General features: G+C 41.6%; 1 protein-coding gene across 9 annotated transcripts in view; it reads right to left on the bottom strand.

Moving 5' to 3' along the window:
• The window catches only part of REPS2 (RALBP1 associated Eps domain containing 2), a 143,575-nt gene that overhangs the window by 28,298 nt on the left and 89,496 nt on the right, over positions 1-25,781 (bottom strand). For all 9 annotated transcript variants that reach the window (XM_048861947.2, XM_048861921.2, XM_048861928.2 and 6 more), the window contains 4 exons: positions 25,218-25,292; positions 19,972-20,014; positions 15,836-15,972; positions 733-794 (listed from right to left, as the gene is read on the bottom strand). In XM_048861947.2, coding sequence (XP_048717904.2) covers positions 733-794; positions 15,836-15,972; positions 19,972-20,014; positions 25,218-25,292 — 317 coding nt within the window. The remainder of the gene's footprint in view (positions 1-732; positions 795-15,835; positions 15,973-19,971; positions 20,015-25,217; positions 25,293-25,781) is intronic.

Genomic DNA, 25,781 nt, shown 5'->3' with positions numbered 1-25,781 from the left:
GATAGACATTTTTATAGAAGAGGATTCAGAGAGGTAACAAACAAGGAAGTGAGGAAGCAATCACTATGATGGGTCTTGTTGAGCTAAATGGCCTTTCCTTATCCATCATTCCTTATGAACTAAAGAACCTACACACAGTACATTCCTTGGGATGACTGCTCATGATTAGATCCATTTGCTTTACACAATGGTTGTGTGACACTGATGAACCAAAAGTAAGTAAATCACAGCATGCCACTAAATAATGTAGCTAATGTGGGAGTTATTTCCTTTTAGCATGACTTTTCACACTGATATGTAATATATCATAATGTGATATGCATTTGCTCCCTGCACTGCCGCCTTGACAGCGTTTGCACCTTGAAAAGCAAGAAATAGGCTAGGAATCAAACCTGTGCCTTCCAGATAGCAAACACTACCATCAGACTAGCCTTATGGCACAGCTTGTAAATTACAATGTTTTCTACTGGACATACACAGCTCCACAATGATGAGCTGGAAGGAGTCCATAGTACGACATCATGGCATACTGGATAGACAGACCAAACAAAGATAACATTATCCATACACAAAAAGCCTGACATTGCAAAGCATTCTACAGATGAGTATTAGCTTTATAATGAGAATGGTTAGATATCCAAGCTTGCATGTATTTATTACCACAGTATAAAAACAACCACCACCACCCACCACTGTACACCAATTATCCACATACTGAAATTCTGTACATACCTGGGATACAAAAGGCCTAGGGGGCAGGGCAGGTGGTGGTGGTAACCAACCTGACTTCACAGCTGAAATGAGAGAGAAACAAATAAAATTAACTAATAAAACTAAAAACTAGACCAGTGGCTTGCAAACTTTTTGAACTGAGCCCCTTCTTTGAGTTACAATTTTTGGATGCACCCCCAAGCCAGACAAAAATAGACACATGCAAAAGTATGCTTGATAGCCTACTCGTAAACCTAACAGAGACCTTGACACAACTTTAATTAAATTACCTAAACCTGTAAGTTTCAAATACACAGACACTTACCAATTGCACAGCCAAGGCTTCCTCAGCAGCAGGCTGCTTGTACCTTGCAGCCAGGCTGCACCAGTAGGGCAGAGCCGATACCTGTCTCTCTGCCCCTCCCCACCGGGTTTTCCAGGTGTGGGAAAGCATGTGCCACTGTGACTCAGGGTGGAGCCAGCGCTGGGCACAGAAATCAGCATGGTCGCAGCAAATGTTTACACTGACCCATAGTCTGGGTAGCCTGCTGAGGTAAGTCAGGAGGGGCCCCTGTGAGAGCTGGCCTTGGCCCCACCATGTGGTGCTGGCATGAGCCACCTGGCATCGCCGCTCACCCCCCAACCCTGAACATTCCTCCATTCTCTGTGGCATGCCTCCCTGACAATTTGAAAACCTCAGAACTAGACTATTTTCTCTGATGACTGCCAGCGAACAGGTGGTTTTCAACATTTTTAATGATGAAAATCAAACTGGGTCTCAACTGAACACAAATCTTTGCAAACACTGTTTGAAACCTCTTCCTGCTACAGCACACCCTCTGAAAAAGACCAGAGATTTAAATGCTATAAAAAGCTTACTGTTAAAGTAAAAGGTAGAGATATATTCAGTCAGCCACAAAGATATATACAGTCAGCTGAATGCAGCTAAAACAATTTGACTGTAGTTAAAGTATAGAGCTGGGGTGAAAGTCTACTTATTCTTAGGACTCTGTTCTTTGTCATTAACATTATTGCCTTTTTAAAGAACTAATGCAGTGTACTAATGTAGACATTAGGATTTGCTCGAGACAAAATACACTGACAAGTCACAACGCCCAGTCAGAGAAGAAAATATCCCCCATGGAATTAGAATGGGTGCTTAAACGAAGCATACAGAGATCAGTTTTAGCTTTGATTTGGTTTCTTTTTTTTTTTTTTGGGGGGGGGGGGGGCTTTGAGAGGAAAAAAGGATTTTAACAGTCAATTTTGGGCCCCTTTGGTAATGTAACAAAGCAACATCGTGCAATCTTTCATTCTGAGCCAGTGAACGGAGTTGGTAAGAACTATGCGGGCCATCCATTGTAATTCTCAATCTGGCTCTCGTTAAATCCCTAAAACCCATCTCAGGGCAGAACTGCAGGGAATATGAGGCTTTGTAAAGGCAGCTGTGATGAGAAGGACTAGATTAACCCATAGATATCAAGCGAGTTTCATCAAAGTCTTGAGTGATTTTCCCTTCTAGAGGCCCCTATGTTGTGTAGCCTTCCCACCACTTGCCTTTGAAAAAATACGAGTCAGCCTATCTCAGATTTGTGTTTATTTGTAAAGCCTAAAATGTAGCACTAAACCAACAATTAAAATAAAACAGCCCTTTTACTATAATAGTGCTAAACAAGGGGTTATATATATACACACACATCTATTTTTAGTTTTATCCATATTCTAAAAGACCACACAGACCATTACAAGTTACAGCATAGCCATTTAACTTATTAAAATGTATTCCATCTAAAATTTTCCAGAAGTTTTCCCTAATGCAAACCTGTTCATTTCCTTAAAAAAAACAAAAAAACAAAGATCTGAAGCACTAAGGCCCAGATTTTTAAAGTTATTTAGGCGTTGTTACACTCAGTGTCGCAATAATGGGACCTACACTCCTAAGTGCCTAAATCCCTTTTGAAAATGAGTTTAAGTCCCTAAATCAGTTAGGTATTGCAATGCTGAGTGCAGCGACGCCGCAGTCGCTTTAAAATCTGGACCCAAGTACACAGAGATGTTAGTGTAAAAATGCATGGGTAAAACATTGAATACAGTTGTATTGGCTAACTACAGCTCAAAAGAGGTGTGTGACACACAAGATGGAAAAAACAAAGAAGTGCCAAACAGGGATGCAGAACTATTGAATCCTAATTTAGGTTACCTATGGAAAATGCTTATATACTGAAGGTATAAAAGACTAACCAAAGTCACAAAGTATCCAAACAGGCAGAGATTAAGTTACTAGGACCCTTCACCCCATTTAGTCAGCTACCCCACCTCCCCACCCCAGTGTCTCCCACCCGCTGGCGGCCCTGCCAATCAACTCCTCCCCCTCCCTCCCAGCACCTCCTGCCCACCGCAATTAGCTGTTCCACGGTGTGCAGGAGGCACTGGGAGGAGAGGGAGGAGTGGGAATGGGAGGCACTTGGGGGAGGGGACACAACTGGGCAGGAAGAAGTGGGGCAGAGGCAGGGCCTTGGGGGAAAGGGTGGAGTGGGGACAGGGCCTGGGGCTGAGCAGGGGTTGAGCACCCCCAGGGAAAGGAGGAAGCCAGCACCTGTGCTGTCTTTAACCTCAACATTGCTCCACAGAATACAGCATCTAATATATATTCTGTATCCCCCAACACCCATCACTCTATCCCAGTGATACGCTTGATCCTCAGAGAAATGATGATATTCTATACCAAGGAAATTAGTTTGCCCAACAGGGAAAGCATGTTCTGAAGTTGCTCCCAAGCTCAGAACTTGTACTTGGTACCCCACAACACTGCCAGAATGGTCCACACAACCTTCCTTATTAAAATTACTTCACACTGAAGTGGTCAAGTAGAGCACAGAGCATCTTATTTCAGCTTTTAAAATATGCCACATTTGAGAGTTTAGTATTTTAAGCTAGTGAGATACTTAACCATGCGAATTTGACCCAGTTTCCTCTTTTTTTAATCCTACAAATTCTAACTTAAGCTATTCATGAAATATTCATAAAATCCCTGCTGTTTCAGAACATCTATGGCCTGTCGTTAGAAGGAAATCATGCTTATGTTAGCACAATTGCCAGAGAAGATTTGGAGTCAGCTGACTTTTGAAAAGTAATAACTTCTTATAAAAAACATGCAGTTTTTTCCCAAAGAGGCAATGAAAAGTGTGTTAATGACACACTTAGGTGTCATTCCCCTAAAAAACGAGCATGCCATAAAACAAATACATTTTTGCACATTTCAGCAGCTGTCCCGTAATTGTAGATGACTCTGGAAGGACAGCCTTTCTTGGAAACCAGTCTACACAGGGTTTGTCAGTGTTGGGTTCTGTCTGTTAAAGATGGAATTGTTGTGTGTTCTTTGGAAGTATAAGCTAGCACAGCAAATAGTTCTTTCCAAGGTGAACACAAATATCAGGCTTCTTTCATAGAAAACGGCAGCAAGTAACTGGAAAAGAAGAGGTTACTTACCATAACTGGATGTTCTTTGAGCTATGTGATCCCTATCTGTATTCCACTGGGGTTACAGATGCGCATCATATGCCCTGAGAAGGAGAATTTGAAAGTAGTGTCCACTGATTCATACATGCACCCTGACTCACCTTGTGCTTCCGTCTGAGGCGACAAAGGGTGAGGCGAATTGACCACGTCTCCAGTTCCTTTTCCACAGTGAATCTGACAGATCCAAAGCAGAGGAGAAGGAGGGCGGGAAGTGGAATACAGATAGGGACCAAACATCTCAAAGACCCTCAGTTACAGATAAGTACCTCCTCTTCTTCTTTGAGTGATCCTCCCTATGATATTCCACTGGGGGTGACTGACAAGCAGGACCTAAGTTGGAGGAGGGTGCAAGGATGGGGATGGAAGGGTCATGCGGAGAACCACCGTGCCAAAGGAGACATGCACTGCTGAGTCCTGTAACAAGGCATACTGTGTTGCAGATGTATGGACAGAACTCCATGTGGCTGCTCTACGTATGTCTATGAGAGGAACATGCCATGGTCATTGCTTCAGGTCTAGTGGAGTGAAGCTGTACCCCTGTGTGGGAGGTATGTTCGACAGCTGTAGCAGAGTTTAATGCAGCCAGATATCCATTTGGAGATTCTCTAGGTGGATATGGCCTGTCCCAATTCTCTCTGCTACCACAACAAACAGTCTAGGGGACTTCCTGATTGTTTGTGTTCTCTGCAGGTAAAAGGCCTGACCTCATCGGACATTGACAGAATGGAGTCTACATTCTTCTGCAGACACATGCAGTTTCTGGAAGAAAACAGTAAGTGAATGAATTGGTTAATATGAAACTGGGAGATCACCTTTGGTAAAATTTTGGGTGTAAGCATAAAAAGACCTTATCCTCATAAAATACTGTAAATGGCGTGTCCACCATTATAGCTCTGAGTTCCCCAACTCTTCTCACTGAAGTGATAGCAACAAAAAAGGCGACCTTCATGGAGAGGAGGGACATGGATCAAGACATCATTGGTTCAAAAGGGGAGGTTGTTAATCCCAATCCTTGTTGTAATAAGGCGTTCAGTTCTTGGGTGAAAAAACTGTCATGAGAGTGGTCCCCAAAAGGGGATGGGGCAAAGGGTCTTGGAGCATTACAAACTCAATCATATCTCCAAGGTGGATGATATTCAGCACTCATTTGTCCCTTGTTATTGCACTCCAAGTGTGAAAAAAGAGTGCTAAATAACTCCCGAAAGGAGTCAAAGGGTCGTGAGTTGTTAGGCTCACGTGGTTGGCAGCTCTCGAGCTCACATCAAGAAGTTACATCAAAAATGCCTCTTGGTTTGGGTTGGGTTTGAGACTGAAGCCTGAGGGAGGTCCCAGAGAAACGAGACCTTTGGACCTTTTGTTGCTTGCATGAAGGTTCATAGGGTCTATGTTGGTAAAACTGTGGAGACCTGTACCTCTGTGTGGATGACAGGCAGTGGGACTTTCATTTCGAGGCAGAAGTGTAGATGTCCAACGAGCAAAGAGTAGCCCTAGAGTCTTTTAGTGTATGCAAACACTCATTTGTCTTCTGGTTAAAGAGATGGGATTCATCAAAAGGGAGATCCTCTATTGTGTTCTGGACCTCCCTAGAAAAACCAAAAGCAAGAAGCCAAGACTCGACACAACACGATGGTTGTAGCCATGGCCCTGGAAGAAGCATCAGCCGCATCCACAGTGGATTGTAGGGCAGTTCTGGCTATGAGTTTCCCTTCCTTGCCAAGGGCCTGAAAACGGGCACGGTCTTAGCAAATTCCTCTAATTTAGCATAATTCAGGAAGTCATACTGAGCCAACAACGCTTGATGATTGGCTGTCCTGAATTGTAAACTGGAGGAAAAGATTACTTTTCTCCCCAGTAGATCCAGACACTTCCCTTCCTTGTCCGCAGGTGTGGATCGAGTGTGTTTGTTGTTTAGCCATTTCTGCAGTAGCCTGAACTACCAGTGAGTTTGGAGCTGGGTGGGAGAAGAGGAATTCTGAGCCTTTGGCCAGGACATAGTAGCATCTCTCTATTCCTTTAAGGGTGGTGGTACATGTGTCAGAAGTGTGTCAGACTGTCCTGGCTGGCTCCAGTACGGCTCCATTGATTGGTAGTGCTAATCTTGTCAGTCCCAAAGCGTGAAGAACATCCAGAAGCTTATGCTGAGTGCCTTAGATCTCTTCCAGAGGAATGTGGAGTTCCCCCCACAATACCCTGTAAAAGATTTTGAAATTGAAGTCATCCAGTAGGGAAAGGGATGATGTAGTCACAGCTTCGTTCAGCGATGAGGATGGGAATCTAGCTGGCTCCAGCAGAACTGCCAGAATTGGGGTATAAAATTCTTCCTCTGTTATTGGATCCATGGGCATGCCTGATGGATCCCTCAGAGGAGGGGTGGGGGAGAAACAGGTGGCGACTCTTGAAGACTGGGTGGGCTCCAAAGGAGGATACTGTGCTCAGGGTCCCCAACATGGCCAATAAGGAGGATCAACAGGAGGTTGCAGGAGTCCTCATGGCGTGGGGCACCAGTGGCTTCTGGGAAGGTGAGGAGGTAGTTGCTCCCATGGGTGTCAGTCTACGTGATGGAGTGGTGTGGTAGAGATGGTTCTTCCCCCAGTTCCAATTCATCGGAAGAGGAAAAGGCGGACTCCGGTACCAATAGCAGTACCATTGGTGCCGATCAAGGAGCGCATGACACATGTGAGGAGGCCATACCATAGGCATATCTAGTGGCAGGGACTTGAGTTCTCTGTAAGTGGGAGGACCAAATGGAGGAAGAGACTCTGGATCCAGTAAGGTGAAGACATCTTGGGGTGCAGTCACATCGGGATCTCCCTAGTTTAGCGGGCACTCTCTCTTTTCCAGTTGCCAGTAGCAGCGCTGAAGTCTTTCCTGGTGCAGGAGGGTCTCACGTTGTGTGAAGTGGCAGAGATGGCAGTATGACAGTTCACCGCCCGGAACCCGTGGATCCCATTGTTCATGGGTCTTCATCTCATGCCTGTGGGACTCGGAACATGCTGTGTTCCCTTGGGCTGAGCTGGTGGAGGGAATATCCAGTTTCTCTGATTTGGAGGAAGACCTAGTTCCATGCTTATTGGAGTGCTTCCTAATCTCCTTACTAGGCTCTGCCATTGGGCCTTTGGGGGTGGGTCCATCAGCACCGGAGTCAGACATAACAGCAGGAGGCACACTCCTTGCTGAATCAAGCTAAATGTACAGGGGGGGGGTTCCCCGACTTGGGTCTGAATGTGGTCTCATGGCCACCTCCATTAGATGCCTCCAGAGACAAAGTGCTTAGCTTTCTTGGGTGCAGCTGGGAAAGGACTGGCAAATACCGCACATAGCCGCGGTGTGAGCTTCTCCCAGGAAGTAGAGGCAGCGTTGGTGTTTGTCAGTTACGGAGAAAGATTGCGGGCAAGCAGCACAGAGTTTGAAGCCCGGAGTTCTGCAGGGGGCAGGGGCAGGTAAATCCCCCAAGTCTGCTCTAGTCTAACTGTTAAAACTAGTAACTACTAAAACTAGGAAAGAAATAAACCCACTAAAACTACAGCTAAAACTGATAAAACTATTTGTAACTGTAATTATTAAAACTGCGTCAGAGACCATTACACTGAAGGCTCCGACCCGGACCATGTGGCGCTGAGAAAGAGCTGGAGATACGGTCAGTCCGCCCCGTCCTTTTTTCCCTCAGACAGAAGCACGCAGCGAGTCAGGGCGCATATGTGGACCAACGGACACTACTTTCAAATTCTCCAACTCCAGGCACGTGGTGCGCATGACTAACACGCAGTGGAATGCAATATGGACCATTTCTCGAAGAAGCAGTAATCCTTCCCTCAGGCTGCTCAATCACACCTTAAGGGTGCAGCAGCCCCCAAGACTGCTGCACTCTCTTCTCCCCATTCCACAGGTTGTGGTGAGGTAGAAATGGCCACTGGATCCATTAGTCCTATCCTAACCCACCTACCTTCTAGCCCACTCCCATGTCCTCCTTCCTCCTCACGCCAGAAAAGCCTCTGTACATTAAAGCACAGTGAGCTAATATGGAGCACAATTATGAGGTATGCGAGAGATGCAGAGCGATCCTGGAATTATGCCTGACGAGTTCTGCTGCATCCAGAGCTGCTGGAGTCCACAGATTTTCTTCACACAGGAAGGAGGAGTAAATTCTGGAGGATTGGGGCCTTGGTGTCCAAGTCCTAAAAAGCTATTTCTACCACAGTTTGCATAGAGTTTGCCTCACTATTCAGTGACTTCGCGACATTGATATTAGAATGAGCAGCACACTTTAAATCTTAAAAAAATATATATATATATCATGGTCAAAGTAGCTTGTGTGTACCAGTGAAAGAAGCTTAAGTGCATCAAGTATCTATATAAAATACTATATTCAGGGTGAATGTATTTTCCCACACAGAGAACGATAGTGCTTTCACTACTAAAATCATCACTCTGCACTTAGCATATCTGTACTTCATGGTGAACTATCAGCATGGCAGGCATCCAGGCCATTTCTCAGCCTTATTCTGGCAATCAGAAAGGTCTATTAATCCCAACAGGACATTAAGTGAGATAAAACAGGTTCTCCAACCTGAAAACTAGATTAAGGCTTAAAAATAAACTTCAGAATTTAATTCTACATCCTGAGACTTGGCCACTACATAAGTACTGTATGGGCTCTTATCTCTCTGGCCTTCCCAGGGATAACACTAAACCACATAACAGAGGGAATTCAAAATTATGCAATCACAGCACTTTCATTACTCGCAGCCAAAACCAACACACACAAATCCCATCCCTGATTTTATTTTCCACTTGTCAACAAGTAATCAGGGCACTCATTCTGACATTTCCTACTCAGAGATTGTTTTCCATGTCATCATTTCTATGTTAACAACTATGGTAGCGAACCAACAGGCTCACCAGAGGCATTCTCCCCGATCCGGATGGACGCAAAGTTATTCAGTAGGATAAGGGAATAAGATGCAAAGGTCCAGGCCAATCACAACTGACAGCCCAAGACCCAGCTCTCTTACTTGGCTTGTCTGGTCTAAGAGAAGTGGCAAGGAGTCCAGAGGAGGAGATGGCTACCACTGTAGCCTCATCTAACCCAGGAAAATTGGGGCCCTTAGTTCTCCACCAATCCTAGCAACAGCAGAAGCTGGAGTGTAGATGGGGCTGGTTTTACCAGATTCTGGGAGACTAGAGGAAAACAGAGATTGTGGCCCAGGTTATTTTTAAGCATTATAAAGATTCATCCAATGAAGTGAGCTGTAGCTCACGAAAGCTTAAGCTCAAATAAATTGGTTAGTCTCTAAGGTGCCACAAGTACTCCTTTTCTTTTTGCGAATACGAACTAACACGGCTGCTACTCTGAAACTTATCGCTACCAGTATCTCATCTAAGAATCATACCCCAAAGCTTCATATTGCAAAGCTAACAGATATAGACAAAGCAACATGGCATGAACCACTGTATTTTCTAACTGACAAAAAAACTGTAACTGTGAAACTTCCAGTAACCTAAGCGGGAGATGCATGCTAAAACCCCACTTAATTATTTTAAAAATGTAGAAGTAAAAGTCCTATCTCACTTTGGCACATAAGTCTAAACCACTATAACTATGAAAGAAAAAACATTTATCTTGATTTTTCACACCACTCCCAAAAATGTGTACACACACACAGCTCAAAACATTTTGTAGTACTGCACCAGGTCAGTCACAGAGTACTCCTTTATTCCCAGATACATGGGGATATAGCAATTTTACACAGCAGACCTGAGGAAATAACTAATTTAAAATAAATCATTTAAAAGCTTTCATTAACAACAGCTCCCTTTTTCAAATTTAAATAAAATTACTTAAGACAAAAATCATAAGGAAAATGGGAGTAGGGCAGGAGTTCTCAAACTGGGGGTCTGGAGGTTATTACATGGGGGGTTGTGAGCTGTCAACCTCTACCCCAAACCCCACTTTGCTTCCAGCATTTATAATGGTGTTAAATATAAAAAAAACTGTTTTTAATTTATAAGGGGGGGGTCACACTCAGAGGGGGTCACCAGTAAAAAAGTTTGAGAGTCACTGGAGTAGGGGGGAAAGGTGAATATAATCATTATCCCAAATTATTTCTACAATAAAGTCTGCTTTAATTTTATTTGTACTGTGTCAAGGAATCAAGCCAGCATAAACTTTTACATTCAGAAGGATGGAACAGAGTAAGATGATATCCTAGATATCATTCATGGCGAAGAGTTGAAATGCCTAAGTAGGGATGGGGTGGGAGGGGTCTTCTTTTTAAAATCATTGTGATATTTAAAATCAGAATGGAGGTTGCACTACTGTAGACAACAAATGTTGATAAATGAAAAGTAATGCTCATCGGAAAACAATCCCAACTATATAAAACGATTGGTATTAAATTAGCTGTTACCGCTCAAAAAAGAGTTCTTGGATTCATTGTGGATAGTTCTCTGAAAAACTTCTGCTCAAAAAAGCTAACAGAATGTTAGGAACTATTAAGAAAGGAATAGATAAAAGACAGAAAATACCATAATGCCATTATACAAATCTATGGCATGCCCACACCTTTAATACTGCATGCAATTCCAGTCACCCCTTCTCAATACAGTTATATCAGAATTGGAAAAGATACAGAGAAGGGCAAGAAAAATTAATAGGGGTATGGAACAGCTCCCGTATGAGGGATTAAAAAAGACTAGGACTCTTCAGCTTGGAAAAGAGATGACTAAGGGGGGATATGATAGAGGTCTATAAAATCATGACTGGTGTGGGGAAAGTGAATAAAGTAGTATTATTTACTCCTTCAGGTAACACAAGAACCAGGAATCACCCAATTAAATTAATAGGCAGCAGTTTTAAAACAAACAAAAGGAAGTACTTCTTCACACAACACACAGTCAAACTGTGGAACTCATTGGCAGGGGATGTTATGAAGGCCAAAACTATAACAGGTTTCAAAAAAGAACCAGGCAAGTTCACAGAGGATAGATCCATCAACATCAATGGCTGTTAGCCAGGACGGGCAGGGATGCAACCCCATGCTCTTGGGTGTCCCTAGCCTCTGATTGCCAAAAGCTGGGTGTGGACGACAGGGGATGGCTCACTTGATGACTGCCTGTTCTGTTCATTCTCTCTGAAGCACCTGGCATTGGCCACTGCTGGAAGACAGGCTATTGGGCTAGATGGACCATTGGTACGTAAGTACGGATTTGCGTAAGTCAGGTCTTGCGTAACCCGGGGAGCGTCTGTAGGATGAAATTCAATACACACAAATGCAAAGTACTCCACTAAGGAAGGAACATTCAGTTGCACACATACAAAATGGGAAATGACTGCCTAGGAAGGAGTACTGCAGAAAGGGATCTGGGGTTCATGGTGGATCACAAACTAAATATGAGTCAACAGTGTAATGCTGTTGCAAAAAAAGCAATCATCATTCTGGGACGTATTAGCAGGGGTGTTGTTAGCAAGACACAAGATGTAATTCTTCCGCTCTACTCCACACTGATTAGGCCTCAACTGGAGTACTGTGTCCCGTTCTGGGCACTACCTTCCAGGAAAGATGTGGATAAATTGTGGAACAGCAACACAAATGATTAAAGGTCTAGAAAACATGACCTATGAGGGAAGATGGAAAAAATTGGGTTTGTTTTGTCTGGAGAAGAGAAAACGGAGGGAGCCATGATAACAGTTTTCAAGTACCTAAAAGGTTGTTACAAGGAGGAGGGAGAAAAATTGTTCTTCTTAACATCTGAGGACAGGACAAGAAGAAATGGGCTTAAATTGCAGCAAGGGCGGTTTAGGTTGGATATTAGGAAAAACTTCCTAACTGTCAGGGTGGTTAAGCACTGGAATAAATTGCCTGGGGAAGTTGTGAAATCTCCATCATTACAGATTTTTAATCTGTAATTTTTTTACAGTATTATCTAGACCAGTGGTTCTCAAACTAGGGCTGCCGCTTGTTCAGGGAAAGCCCCTGGCAGGCCAGGCTGGTTTGTTTACCTGCCGTGTCCGCAAGTTCGGCCAATCGCGGCTCCCAGTGGCCACGGTTCACTGCTCCAGGCCAACAGGGGCTGCAGGAAGGGCAGTCAGCACATCCCTTGGCCCGTGCCACTTCCCACAGCCCACATTGGCCTGGAGTGGTGAACCGCGGCCAGTGGGAGCCGCGATTGGCCAAACCTGCGGACATGGCAGGTAAACAAACTGGCCCAGCCTGCCAGGGGCTTTCCCTGAACAAGCGGCAGCCCTAGTTTGAGAACCACTGGTCTAGATAATACTTAGTCCTACCATGAGTGCAGGGGACTGGACTAGATGTCCTCTAAACGTCCCTTTCAGTCCTACGATTCTGTGATTATTGCCCTGGCTTGTTTTATATTAAGCTTCATCCTTTATCCCCCCACATGGAGGCACACTCCCTCCACCTTGCAGCATGGCTCTTACAGCATTCCCAAGCTGCTGGTGGCACCCAGAGTTTCACAGTATGGGTGGTGGTAAATCTCAAATCCACAGAAATGTGGCAAATACATTTTCTGGTTGTATTAGTTTTCTGTGAGGAACTCTTAAGGGCATGCTGGTGCAGGGGAACAATGAGCAACCCCATGTACGTCCCTGCTCTTGCCCCAATCACACTCCCCCAGCCCTAGCCACTGCCCATCTCTTCCTTTCCGTGGATTGCCAGAGCCTCAGAAGTCTCTGCAGAAAGCCACTGACCCTCTTTTCCATATGGGGAAGGGAAGATCCATGCTTAAAGGGTCTCCTCCACAAAATAATTATTTTACTTAGATTGTACACTGTTTGGAGGAGACATCAAAATTTCATTGTGTGTGCCTAGAGCCTAGCAAGATGGAGCCCCAAGATATTACTGCAATCGAAGGAGGATGTCAATAACACATACAGAAGTTATTACAGAAGTGGTGGGAGAGGTTCTGTGGCTTGCGATGTGAAGGTGGTCAGCTAAATGATCATGAGGGTCCCTTCTGGCCTTAAAGTCTACGAGTAATTAGAATTGGTCAAGAATTTTTGAAATTTGAACATTTTCATGGAATAAGGGGACATTTTTTGCAAACACTTTCATGAAAATTTTTTCCATTTTTTGCCCAGCAATAATAAAATAAATAGTAGGTTGTGATCTGGCCCTCAAACCTACATAAGCTAAGATAAAATAATAAAATAAAAATAAAAGCTCAAAAACCTTGACCAATTCTTACTAAGAAAACATGGTATTTAATTTACACAGACTGAGGTAGAGCAACCAAAATGCTGGCCCTGAGTTACCGACTACTATGGTTGAAACCAACATCCAATAGTAGTTTTGGAAGAAGTGAGTCCACTGACTGTTTACTTACACACCCATGAAAGAAATGGTGCCTGCATTCCACATATCTTGTACCGCAAGAATATTCTCAGTGGGACTTGAGTTCCAAAAGCAAATCAGCAACTGAAGCTGCCAGTCACAAATTCATTTGTAAATACTTATGTGGCTGTTTTGATAGATGATACAACATACATTTAATCTGTAATTATATTTTCTCCTGCTTCCACCTACTCAGGAATCTTATTGATGATTGCAACTACAGTACTTGGCCAAAGCTGCTTGTCTTCCCAAAACAAATAACCTTTATGTCACACAGGCATTAATTAAAGAACTGTAATGAAGAATTGAAATTAAACAGCGAATAAAATGCATTCCGGACTATACTATACAAAAGCACTACATTTCAAAGATAACTGCATTGCTGTAACATGGACTCCGATCATTGCCAAAAACACAGAAGTTAGCCCAGACTGCAGTCCAGAAGAAAACTCTTCAATGGATTTGACAGGCAGAAAATGTTGTGAGCAGCTGGACAGCAGATAGCCAATGCAGACTGTTTTTAAAGCCACGACACCTGCCAAAATTCAGAGGAATACTTCACCCATTGCTGGCCCGTGCTATTCTCCATATATTATTTCCAAATTCAAGTCCACAGGAAGAATCTGAAGGCAGACTCCCAACACATGCAATGACACAAGAGGGAAAGCACATTGTATCCACAGAGAACACTCACCAACACCATCAGCTGTATGCCTCCTGTGGCTTGTTTCAGGAGCCCAAACAGCAGTGTGTCAGAGACTTTTGAAAGTGTGAGGTCAATCCTGGTGAATGACACATTTTTCAAACCCATTCCTTTCCCAGCTTTCCCCAAACAGGGACTGTTGCTGCTTCAGGATGCAACCATTAACAGGAACACCAACATTCCTCACTGCACCATCACCTAGCCTGCAAAACTGCTCTTTTTATCAGTGATCAGAAAGCAGGAAAATCTCTCATTCAGAGCCTCTTACCCAAACTGGGAAACGAAGGCCACTACAAAAAGAGTCCAAAAATAGCCTAAAGGCAAGAATATCCCTTCCATGATGTTCCCCCCCCTCCACGTGACAGAGCACCAGGTCACCCCTGGAACACCCTTTCTCCAGGACCAATGTACAGCCTTGGAGAAAAAATGGGCATGTTTCTTATCTAAGTGAGGCCATAAAGAAGAGATAAAGATGTTGCCAATTCATGTAAGTATTTAAGTGACATTTTTGCTTGTACTTGAAACATACCATTATGTTTCCAGGAATGAATAAAGCTCAACAATACATATAAGTGGGCACACGTAAACCAACACGCTGTGTGCCAAGGGCAGCAAAAATAATACACGGTGAACCTAGCAAAGAGGATTAATTTTGTCAGGTTGCTAAGCCAAAGACAATGTGGTAAGAAAGGAGCTAGTAATCTCATTTAAAAAAACCCCAAGTCTTATATTGGTATTATTGAACCAAAGCAAGATCCTTTTATGTACAAACCTATGCAGAAATGCACCTATTTTCCCCTGAGTAAATATACTAATGGCCTGTACAACTGATGTTGGGCAGAAAACTGTACCTAAGGATATCTTGCTCAATCAGTTTTGGAAAACTTCTGCTTCAAGACACTAAAGCTGTTCCAGCTGCTTTCTTTCATTGCAAAAACTGCTGGGCTATGTTTGAAAAATGTGTTATCTTGAAAGCTTAGTCATCAGTGAACAGTTTTATAAGAAGAAAAGATCAGACTGTATGCACCAGCATTGTATAATTTTACTACTTGCTGACACCAATACTAAACTTTTTGTGTTGTTTAATAACATTAAATAATGTTGTGCTACCATACATGTTTTCTAACAACAATATTTTAGCTATTAAACTATGTGCTTAAGTGCCTCCTATTTAGGAAAAACACTTAAGGATGTGCTTAAATCCCATTTGCTTCCATGGGACTTTCTGCTTTCCCGAAAAGAAATCCTTTCCTGAATCATAGCCTCAGTGAACAACAAAGAAAAAAAATTATCTATCTATAGAGATATATATAAAGATAATAGTCTCAACATCTGACGCATCAATCTCTCTCTCTCTCTCTGTGTGTATATATATATATATATATATATATATATATATATATATATATATCATCTGATGCAGAAATATATTGATAACATTAACAGTTGTGTATGTAAACATTTATTAAAGATAGCTAGCTATTTAGAATAGATGTATTTCTGAAACACCTATCACAGTACTACCTGAGTGATAAGCAATAAGAATGTTTACCTTGTGTGTTTTGCTGGAAGATTTTATTTAGGTCCAAGGAGGAGGCTCTGGAATGTGATTTCTGGGGCCTTGGTGGGGGCGTAGGGGGCTCTTCCCCCTTTTTCATTGTATCTTCAATAGATGTGCTAGAATAGGACCTAAAGGAAAATGTAAGAATCTCAAAGGAAAATAAAATCAACTGATATTTTTAGACTATTCATTTATACAAATGTAGTAAATATTGACTGGAGTTGAGTTTTACAGTGGAAAATCATTGCCTCATGGATTGAAAGGGCAGCTGATGGCGGTGGGATATAATATTAGATGGCACAGACAGAGGGTATTATTGCTCTAAAGAGAGGGAGGGTTATTTTTCAAGCCACAGAATTAGTACAAGTGTTAAAAATGCCTTTTAGCCTCAATGTTTTAGTTTTATAGTTTCAGGCTCCACTCCTTTAACTTGGAGGGTCATGTGACCTCAGCCAACAGCAGAATAATTGTAGTAACTATCTTGAATACACCTGAGTGAAAATTTTTTCTTTTCTACTGACTTTCTTCCTCTCCTTCTCCATAAACTTTAATTTGAACTCTCAACATGTTGGGCTCTGGCTGCCACTAGGAGTATATTAAAAGTGCTAACTTGCTTCTGAAGCATTTTTGCTATGATATTTATTTCCTACAATATGGCTGAATTCTGAAAAGCACAAAAATAAAGAAATGTAGCCAAAATGTTGCATTTAACTGTAACATAAGTTATAGTACTTCAAACAACAAGGTATCCTGGCAGGAGACCACTTCCAGCCTGCAGTTTTGATGGATTCTGCCAGCATAACCCACCGGGACACAGGGCTGCTGGCAATGCAAAATCCCCCTGAGAGGATATGTAACAGTGCAATATGCCTACAACCCCATCTCCTTTCCAGGGTCTGCAGCTGAGCAGGATGGCCAAAACGGGGCCCAGTCTTATTCAGTTCACCCTCACAGCACCTGTTTATGGGGTTCCAACAGACCATTGGGGAAATTAAAAAGCTGTCCTCCTCTAATGGAATTCCTGGGGGAGGGCAGTATTAGAAACACTGCCTGCCCTCACTGGCTCAGGGAGGAGAAATCTGTACCTCCTTGAGCAAGCAGCCTAGACAAGCCCAGGTTTTTTTTGCCCTAAATGTGTTGCAGCAGAGACAATCTGAACTGTCTGGTTCAGATCACATGAGTCTCCTTCAGCCCATGAGCTAGCTAGTTGGTAATTTGGGGGTCTAAACTAATAATTAAGTGATAGGACAACAGGGCAAAACTATCTGAACTCACATTACCATGCCTTAAACTGGAATGTGACTGTCTATTCTTAGGAGCAATGATCCATTTTCGTGATACTGTCTGTGCACTATCCAATGTATTTTCTAAACACTTGTAACAAGTTTCATGATTTTGAGTGGAGCCCAATATTTTTCTGCTGTTGGAGTCACAAGTTTTCTCTGCAAGGCTGCAGACTTTACTCAAATCAGGACTGACAACATGAAGTGTTATACTTACTGTAACGCATTATGCATGGCAGGCAAGACAAAAAAACATTTGTCTACAACCAGCAAAAACTCCAACCAACGGGTAAAGGGATCAGCAGCTTTTGCCAAATCGGCAGCAGTTAGTAGACAATTCTTTGTTAATAGGTTGGACGCCGGCAACTTCAATCTTATATTTTTGATGAAACCAATAAACATATGAGGTAAAACCCAACTTGTTTCAGAGTTCACATGCAACACGTTGCCTTTGCTTCCACTGCATTTTTCAGCCCAGGGTTTAGAATCCTCCAACCCTACTCCTTTAAAACCTGATCCAAAATCCATTAAAGCCAGAGGGCTTTGGATTAGGCCCTTAAAATATTGTACTTCAAATATATACAACAAACAATGGAAGGGGAGATATATTGGGGGGGGGGGATAGGCAGCTTTATACTTTATCATTCATGCAGTAAAGAACTGTAAAGTAGTACCTAGGAGACAAAAATGCATCTGGCCTTGCAGAGTTAATACAATGCTACAGTACTTGAAGGCCACCATATTGACTGACACCAGGGATTGAACCGGGGACCTCCAGAACTAAAAGCATGAATCTCTATAGATTGAACTAGGCTAAGAGTTAGAACTCCTATCTAGAGTTGGTCTTATAAACTTCAAGGGAACCATATTCTGTCACAATATGAAGTTCTATCAAAATCTAAATACAGTCTATTTTGCAGGAATTTTAGTTTTAAAATAGTCAATATCCTCTTGCAACATTATTTGAATGAAACATTTCCATTTTTCGTTTCCAAATTTTTTACATTTGTTGTAATAGAATACAAAATCAAAAAGGAGGGGAGGGAAATTTTTGAATTTTCATCTGCAGAGAATTTCAAAATGTTCAGGTTTTGTTCCTAACTGAAACAGCCAAATTCTGAAACCTCGAAATCCTTTGCAAAATGGAACTTCTGTCCTTTACACAGCTCTACTCATATCCTCTGTGGATCAGGCACAGTGGGGAACACGCAAACACATACAGGCCTGTGGGTTTTATGCAATACATGCTAGACAGGGGTTCTGAGGTTAAAAATGAACTTACTTCATACTTTTGAAGTATTCCATTGAAGACCCTTAGTCACGTGATTTTCTTTTCAAAGTAATTTAAGATTTTTTTCCCATTTTATGATTTTAAAACACAATTAAGTGAATTTTAAGACAGTAAAAGCTCCAGTTTGAGTTAGGCACAAAGCGTGCAGGTGTTGTGCAATCTTCCTGGACACAGACTCTGCCAGCCATGTCTCTCAACCCTCCCCTGCCATTCTATTCCAATGTACAACTCATGACCAAAAAACTCTCTCTGTGTCTAGTTACATGGTGGTTCTGCCATGTGCTAAACAGCTAGTAGGGACTGAGAACACACACACACACACGCAAAATCACATTTTCTTATGCAAGGTAAACTCAGCTCTCCAGAAGTAAAAATTTCCTTATCACATCACATCAACCTTGCGTTCCTCTTCTCCGACTAATTCATTTCCAGTTTTTGCGTACCCGTCCCAAGTGCATTTTTCCTTGTTTTAATTTTCTACTACTCACTTTACTATCTGATTAGACATAAATTCATATTCTTCCCCTCTCAATACTTTTTTCCAACCCTGAAGTATATCAAACTTCTGCTCTGCAAATACTATCTGTCTGCAGCACCAGTGTACTGCTTTGCTGTAGTAGACCAGTCAAATGCCTTTCTTTCCCTCCCTCCCCTCAGTTTACTGTCATTTTGGGAGCAAAAATACATCTGCTGCAGAGAAGTCTGCTTAGTACTTCTACAACTTCTGGCGTTAGAGGCTACATCCACAACCCTTGAAACAAACTCTAAACAGTCAAGCATATAATTTTGTTCTCTACAGTCTTTAGTTTAATTTCAAAGCGTTTATTTCTTTTAGTTTCTCCTATTCTTTAGTATATCCTCCTCCTCTGCCTGGCTACTTTTTTCTCCTCCTCCTCCTCCTCTTTGTTCAATTAATTATAAGCTTTATGAGGAAGAGACTCATGATTACACATTCAATACATTAGAGAAAGAAATGAAGCACTAAAGTACTTAATCTCACTGGCTGAAATAGACAGCCTAAAGTAGAATATAAGATGTGGGCATACCAGAATGCTGATCAGCCAAAAACAATGCTTAACCCAGTTATTGTATTTTTGGATTACACAATATTTTCAGACATGAGTTGCCTTTTTCATTCCCTGCAAGTAACCAACATTAGCAGCTTTCATTTTTAATCCACATTCTTATATGAACCATACACTATGTTCTTCTACACACCAACCGGTTACTGTTAGATGTGATAGTACACAATTCAAAAGACAGGACACAGTCAGCCGCATCAGATGTTGCCATTATTGGTGCTCTCTAGATTGTCCAATGTTGCTATCCATATGTAGCATGCAACTTTTAATTAGATGAAGTCTTGAGACTGTTCCTGAAATGGGATGATGACCGATCTCCCTACATGACATTAGGCTGGCTTCTATTTCCACCACAGTTAATAAAATGCAACACCAACACCTTCACTCCTAAACAGTTTGATGTTTAAATAATACACTGTTGAAGGTCTCTTCAGATGGGAATATTTCTTTGACAGAAATAGAAACAAGTACCTGGATCTTGGTCTTGCCTTGAGTGTGTTCGATTCCTGAACAACTGAAACCAACAGATTACTTGTTAAAAACATTTTTTTTTAAAAAGAAGAGGTTTCTTTATCTGCAGAATGATAGATAGTTAGAATTAATTACAAACAAATGGAGGATGTCAGAGTGATGTTTATCCCTGCATAATAATGAGGATTCAATTGTTTTCACTCCTCATCTGTAAAAGTTGATGTTCTCATTACCCACATAAATCCTCTAGTTCTTTTTTTAGTCCCATTGAGACTGGCTATTCCAACTCTTGGCTTCAGTTATATCTTGCAGCAATAAGTTCCACAGTTTCAGAGTTGTTTAAAAAGTATTTCCTTTATTGATTTTAAATTTGTTGCCTTTAGTCAGTTTTACTTTTCTTGTTTTATGAGACATGAAAAACAGCAGTGAATGATTTACCTTCTTGGAACCATTCCCTATATATGTACATCCCTTTCTATTAGTCTCCTCTCTAAACAAAAAGTAATTTTGAGAAATGTCACTTTGTGCTTGCTTTCAAATCTACTTCCCCAAAAGAAAGATTCTTGGAGTATTACACCAGTGTAAACAATTTTAAAAGTCTAAGATAGGTAAGTTCCTTTTTTAAAAAAATTGTTATACTAGATAGAATGCTAAAGAGAACCCAGAGGGATGGTACTAGGGAGAGACTTTCAGTGTTATTTGTTACCTTCAGAAAAATCAGTATTTTGCAGACAATTACCACACTCCAATATCTATCTGATTTTACCATAGATTTTCCTACACAGGCTCTATCTGTGGTAGAATGTTGACTTTTTAATGGCTTGTATTATTCTTTTGTATGCACATACCAGTTGGGGGGTTTACAGACATGCAGAACAAATAAGATAGCAGGCAACATAATGTAGATCCACGAACATGCACTTTTTCCTCACAAGAGAAGTTGTTTGAATGGCTTGTACACTATTGACTGAGGCTCTGCGTGGAGGATATACAGATGCAACTGGTAGTGATTAATGCTCAATAAGAAAACCCCTTATGAACGAATCTCTCAGTAGATTAATGTCATCAACAAACTGACTCAGTGTAACCAACTCTTACTAGCAACTAAAAGAAGAGAGAAGGAATTACCATTAACAATGAACAATAATGAATATCTTTTTTTAGGTTTGAAACACCCATAGAATACAATTTTAGCAACAGCTTTCTACAATCATATGACCCAATTTTAACAGTATTAATGATAACTATTGAATTATATGTATAATTTTTGAAAGATTTGCCTTCTCATTTTATATCCTTCAAGGTGAACCATATTTTTAGAATATTTATATTTTCTTCAGATCCCCCCCACAAAACTTTATGGAAGGTTGACATCAGAGTCCTCAAATGATGTTTTGTTGAGGTGAACATGAGGACATAGAGAGAAGACAGAATCCTATTTTGAACTGATTATTTATTGTATTAAATAAAGAACTACATCAATGCAGTGTTATGGTCGAGGCCTTTTTTTAAGCAACTGAAAGTCAGGAAATTCAAGGCTAAGATTCCATGACACCCAGCCTGGGGAGAGAGGGGGGAGAACTATTTGGGTTTTTTCTCCTAAATAAGAAAAACAGTTTATTTGTATGTGCAATCATTAGTTGCACAGATACCTCCAGAAAATGTAACAATACTTCAGTCCACTGCCTCAATGCACATAAGCCTGCATCTCACATGAAAAACACAAAAGAAAGGTCAGGGACACTAGCAATTCCCAATTCCTTTTTTTTTTTTTTTTTGGAACCTTAGAATGCAGATTCTGGACCTTTGGCCTGTAACCTAATGTCTTGGAGTCTGTTCAGATTTGGAAAATTAAAGAGTGTGGTGGTCTGCTCTAGAGGCTGAAGACTGAACTGAAAGCCATGCAGTAAATGGTGCTAATATGTTAAAGTGGTTGAAAAGAGAAAGGAAGAAACAAGTATTTCTTGACAGGTTTCGGAGTAGCAGCCGTGTTAGTCTGTATTCGCAAAAAGAAAAGGAGGACTTGTGGCACCTTAGAGACTAACACATTTATTTGAGCATAAGCTTTCGTGAGCTACAGCTCACTTCATCGGATGCATTCAGTGGAAAATACAGTGAGGAGATTTATATACACACAGAACATGAAAAAATGGGTGTTATCGTACCCACTATAAGGAGAGTGATCACAGAACACCACTAGCCATCACCTTCAGCCCCCAACTAAAACCTCTCCAATGCATCATCAAGGATCTACAACCTATCCTGAAGGACAACCCATCACTCTCACAAATCTTGGGAGACAGGCCAGTCCTTGCCTACAGACAGCCCCCCAACCTGAAGCAAATACTCACTGGCAACCACACACTACACAACAGAACCACTAACCCAGGAACCTATCCTTGCAACAAAGCCCGTTGCCAACTGTGTCTACATATCTATTCAGGGGACACCATCATAGGGCCTAATCACATCAGCCACACTATCAGAGGCTCGTTCACCTGCACATCTACCAATGTGATATATGCCATCATGTGCCCGCAATGCCCCTCTGCCATGTACATTGGTCAAACTGGACAGCCTCTACATAAAAGAATAAATGGACACAAATCAGATGTCAAGAATTATAACATTCAAAAACCAGTCGGAGAACACTTCAATCTCTCTGGTCACTCGATTTCAGACCTAAAGGTTGCAATATTAGAACAAAAAGACTTCAAAAACAGACTCCAACAAGAGACTGCTGAATTGGAATTAATTTGCAAACTGGATACAAATAACTTAGGCTTGAATAGAGACTGGGAGTGGATGTGTCATTACATAAAGTAAAACTATTTCCCCATGTTTATTTCCCCCACCCACCACTGCTCCTCAGACGTTCCTGTTAACTGCTGGAAATGGCCCACCTTGATTACCACTACAAAAGGTTTTCTCCCCCCGCCTCTCCTGCTGGTAATAGCTCATCTTAAGTGATCACTCTCCTTACAGTGTGTATAACACCCATTTTTTCATGTTCTGTGTGTATATAAATCTCCTCACTGTATTTTCCACTGAATGCATCCGATGAAGTGAGCGGTAGCTCACGAAAGCTTATGCTCAAATAAATTGGTTAGTCTCTAAGGTGCCACTAGTACTCCTTTTCTTTTTGCAAGTATTTCTTGACTATCCTAAAACACTCGTACACAGTCTGCAACACACTGAGCTGCTTCTTGCTTGGCTTAAGCAACAAGAGCAGAATTTAAACTGTCATTTGGAAATGATTAAAGACCAAATTTTTTAAAGGTGGGTGCCCACATTCAATAATGTAATTTCACAGGGGCACCTAAATAAGTGGCCCGATTTGCAAAGGTGCTGAATTAAACAGTTTGCATTGGCTTCAAATTACTAATCTTTATGATGGTGAAGAAAACCTTCCAAATGTGAACCAATGAAATGCTGTCCTTCCTGAGTTTATAACACAGGCAGACAGCCTGGATCAACAACTCCAAGAGAGAACTGAACTTTCCCTATTTATCTCAATTAGAGCCCTGCACGCAGGGCCGGTGTAACCACTAGGTGAACTAGGCGGCCGCCTAGGGCGCCAAGATTTGGGGGCACCAAAAAGCTGTGCCCCAATTTTTTTTTTTACACTATTGCTTGGGGCAGGTACCTGTCAGTCTCTAGCGCTCAGGCAGCGCCAGGGCCAGCAGCCTCTTCATCTCTGAGTCGCCCCTCTTAGGTTCCTGGCCGCTGCCACCGCGGCCACCCGGGAGGACGTGGGCGGGGGGCGCCACCGCGGAGGAGATGCAAGGGGCTGGGCTTGGCTGGGGCCCCGCACCTGCTGGCCGAGAGCAGCAGGAACCGGGTGCCACTCGGGGGGAGCTGGGTGGCCCGAGCCCAAGGCAGCGGCAGCCTCTGTAGCCAGGAAGCCTAAGAGGGGCGACTCAGAGATGAAGAGGCTGCTGGCCCTGGTGTGGCCCGAGTGCTGGAGACTGACAGGTACCTGCCCCTAAGCAATAGCTGTACTGCCAGGAGTCCTGCTAAAATGAAATTCAGAAATCCCTGCGGGAGTATAAAGAGAGAAAGATGAACATTCTGCCACTAACTCTTCCTCCCTAGAGGGAAGTATGTATGTAGGAGACCAAGCAATCAGTCAAGAACATGAGCTCAAGATAGGAAATCTGGCAGTTACCAAGTGTTTGGGAAGGAGCCAGGAAAACAGAGTCGGAAATGAGGCACACAGCTGTTGAGGGGCCATTAATAAACTTGAATTTTAAGGCACAACTGCTAAGACAGGCCCTTGGGGTCAGTTTGCTTAATCAAGGATATCTTCGTGATTAAAAGGATGAGAAACTTCAATTTTTTTTAAAAGGGCAAACCCAGATTTGCACTAATACCTAAATGGTTAACCACTGAGATTTATAAGCTCTACTGAGACCTGATAAAGTTTTCAAATATTCAGAGTTCTGCAAGGAATAGTTTTAGGAAGGCTGGGTGGTTAATTTTAAAGGCACCAGTTCTCACTGAGGTTAAATGAAATGAAGTTTCTGGACCAAGCAAGCGATTTTTGACATATGCCATTCCAGAAATAAAACTTTCTCAGATGATAGGGGTGGGGAAGAGAAGGAAGCTACTGGAAAGGAAAGCTACTTCCAGCCTGAACTGTGGAGCCAGTCCTATAGCACCATAATCCCTGTCACAAGGTCTAGTTTTCAAAATTGCTAAGCACTCATTGACTTCTCTGAGCATTATGGGTACTCAGCTCTTGTGAAAATGAAGACTGTTCAGAATCATTACTGGCAAGATATAATGTTTACTTTGAGTTTGGGAAGGATTTCCATCAACAGTTATATTATTACCAACTTCTACCAATCTAATGTACAGAAAAAAATAGAACTTTACAATATGCTATATTACAGAATGTCCTTTGTGCTTAAGAAATTAATAAAAGATTTTTTAATTCCACTAAAAAATAAAAATCAGAAGAAAGGTACAGTAGATGAACCTTTTTGACAAGTTCAAATCCTAATTTGGATGAATTTTGCAAATAATGGTCATTAACCCATGCGATCATTTTTTAAAAGTAATTTTATTATAAAAAATTATCACTAGAGTGAAAGGAACATTACCAGTGAAATGAAATAATAAAACAAATTTAGGCTTATTTTGGTAAGAAAATTGTTTAGCTGACAAGTTCTTTAAAAAAAAATATATATACATATATATATAATTTTATTTTTTTTTAAAACATGAAAATTTTCTCCTCTTACCTGTTTTGACAGACAAGTGTTGAGATGGTTTAAAATCCTTTGGTATTGTTTTGGCAGTAGTGCTTATGTTCAGAGCTTAATTAAAAATAAATTGAAAGTTATTTTAAATTAATTATGTACTTGAAAACAAAAGTCAATAGCTCTCAACATTGATGAAGGCCCTATTAATAATATTTCATACATGCTGAAAAGAAATGTACACACATTAGGTAAATTATTCCTCAAACCAACAGTGTGAAGTCACTATTATCTTTATTTAATTATGATGATGATAATAATAATAAATAATAATAATAAAAAAGTGAGGCATAGAGAGCTCTAGGCCCAAGCTGCCAACCGATCACAAATTTTCGGTGCCTCAGCTTTTGGGTGTTTAACTTGAGAGACCGAGTACACAATTTTCAAAGGTGCTGAGCACTTGCAACTCCAGTTAATGGAACTGAGCATGTTCAGTGGTCAGTAACTCTGAAAGTTAGGACCTAAGCATCTCATGCTAGAAACCTAAAAACTGAGGCATTCAAAATCTTTTGATAACTTGGGTCTAAGTGACTTGCCCAAAGGCAC

This window comes from Caretta caretta, chromosome 1 (assembly GCF_965140235.1).
Source record: "Caretta caretta isolate rCarCar2 chromosome 1, rCarCar1.hap1, whole genome shotgun sequence".
NCBI lineage: Eukaryota > Metazoa > Chordata > Testudines > Cheloniidae > Caretta > Caretta caretta.
The sequence above is the reverse complement of the archived record's forward strand: the minus strand, read 5'-3'. Positions and strand labels throughout refer to the sequence as shown.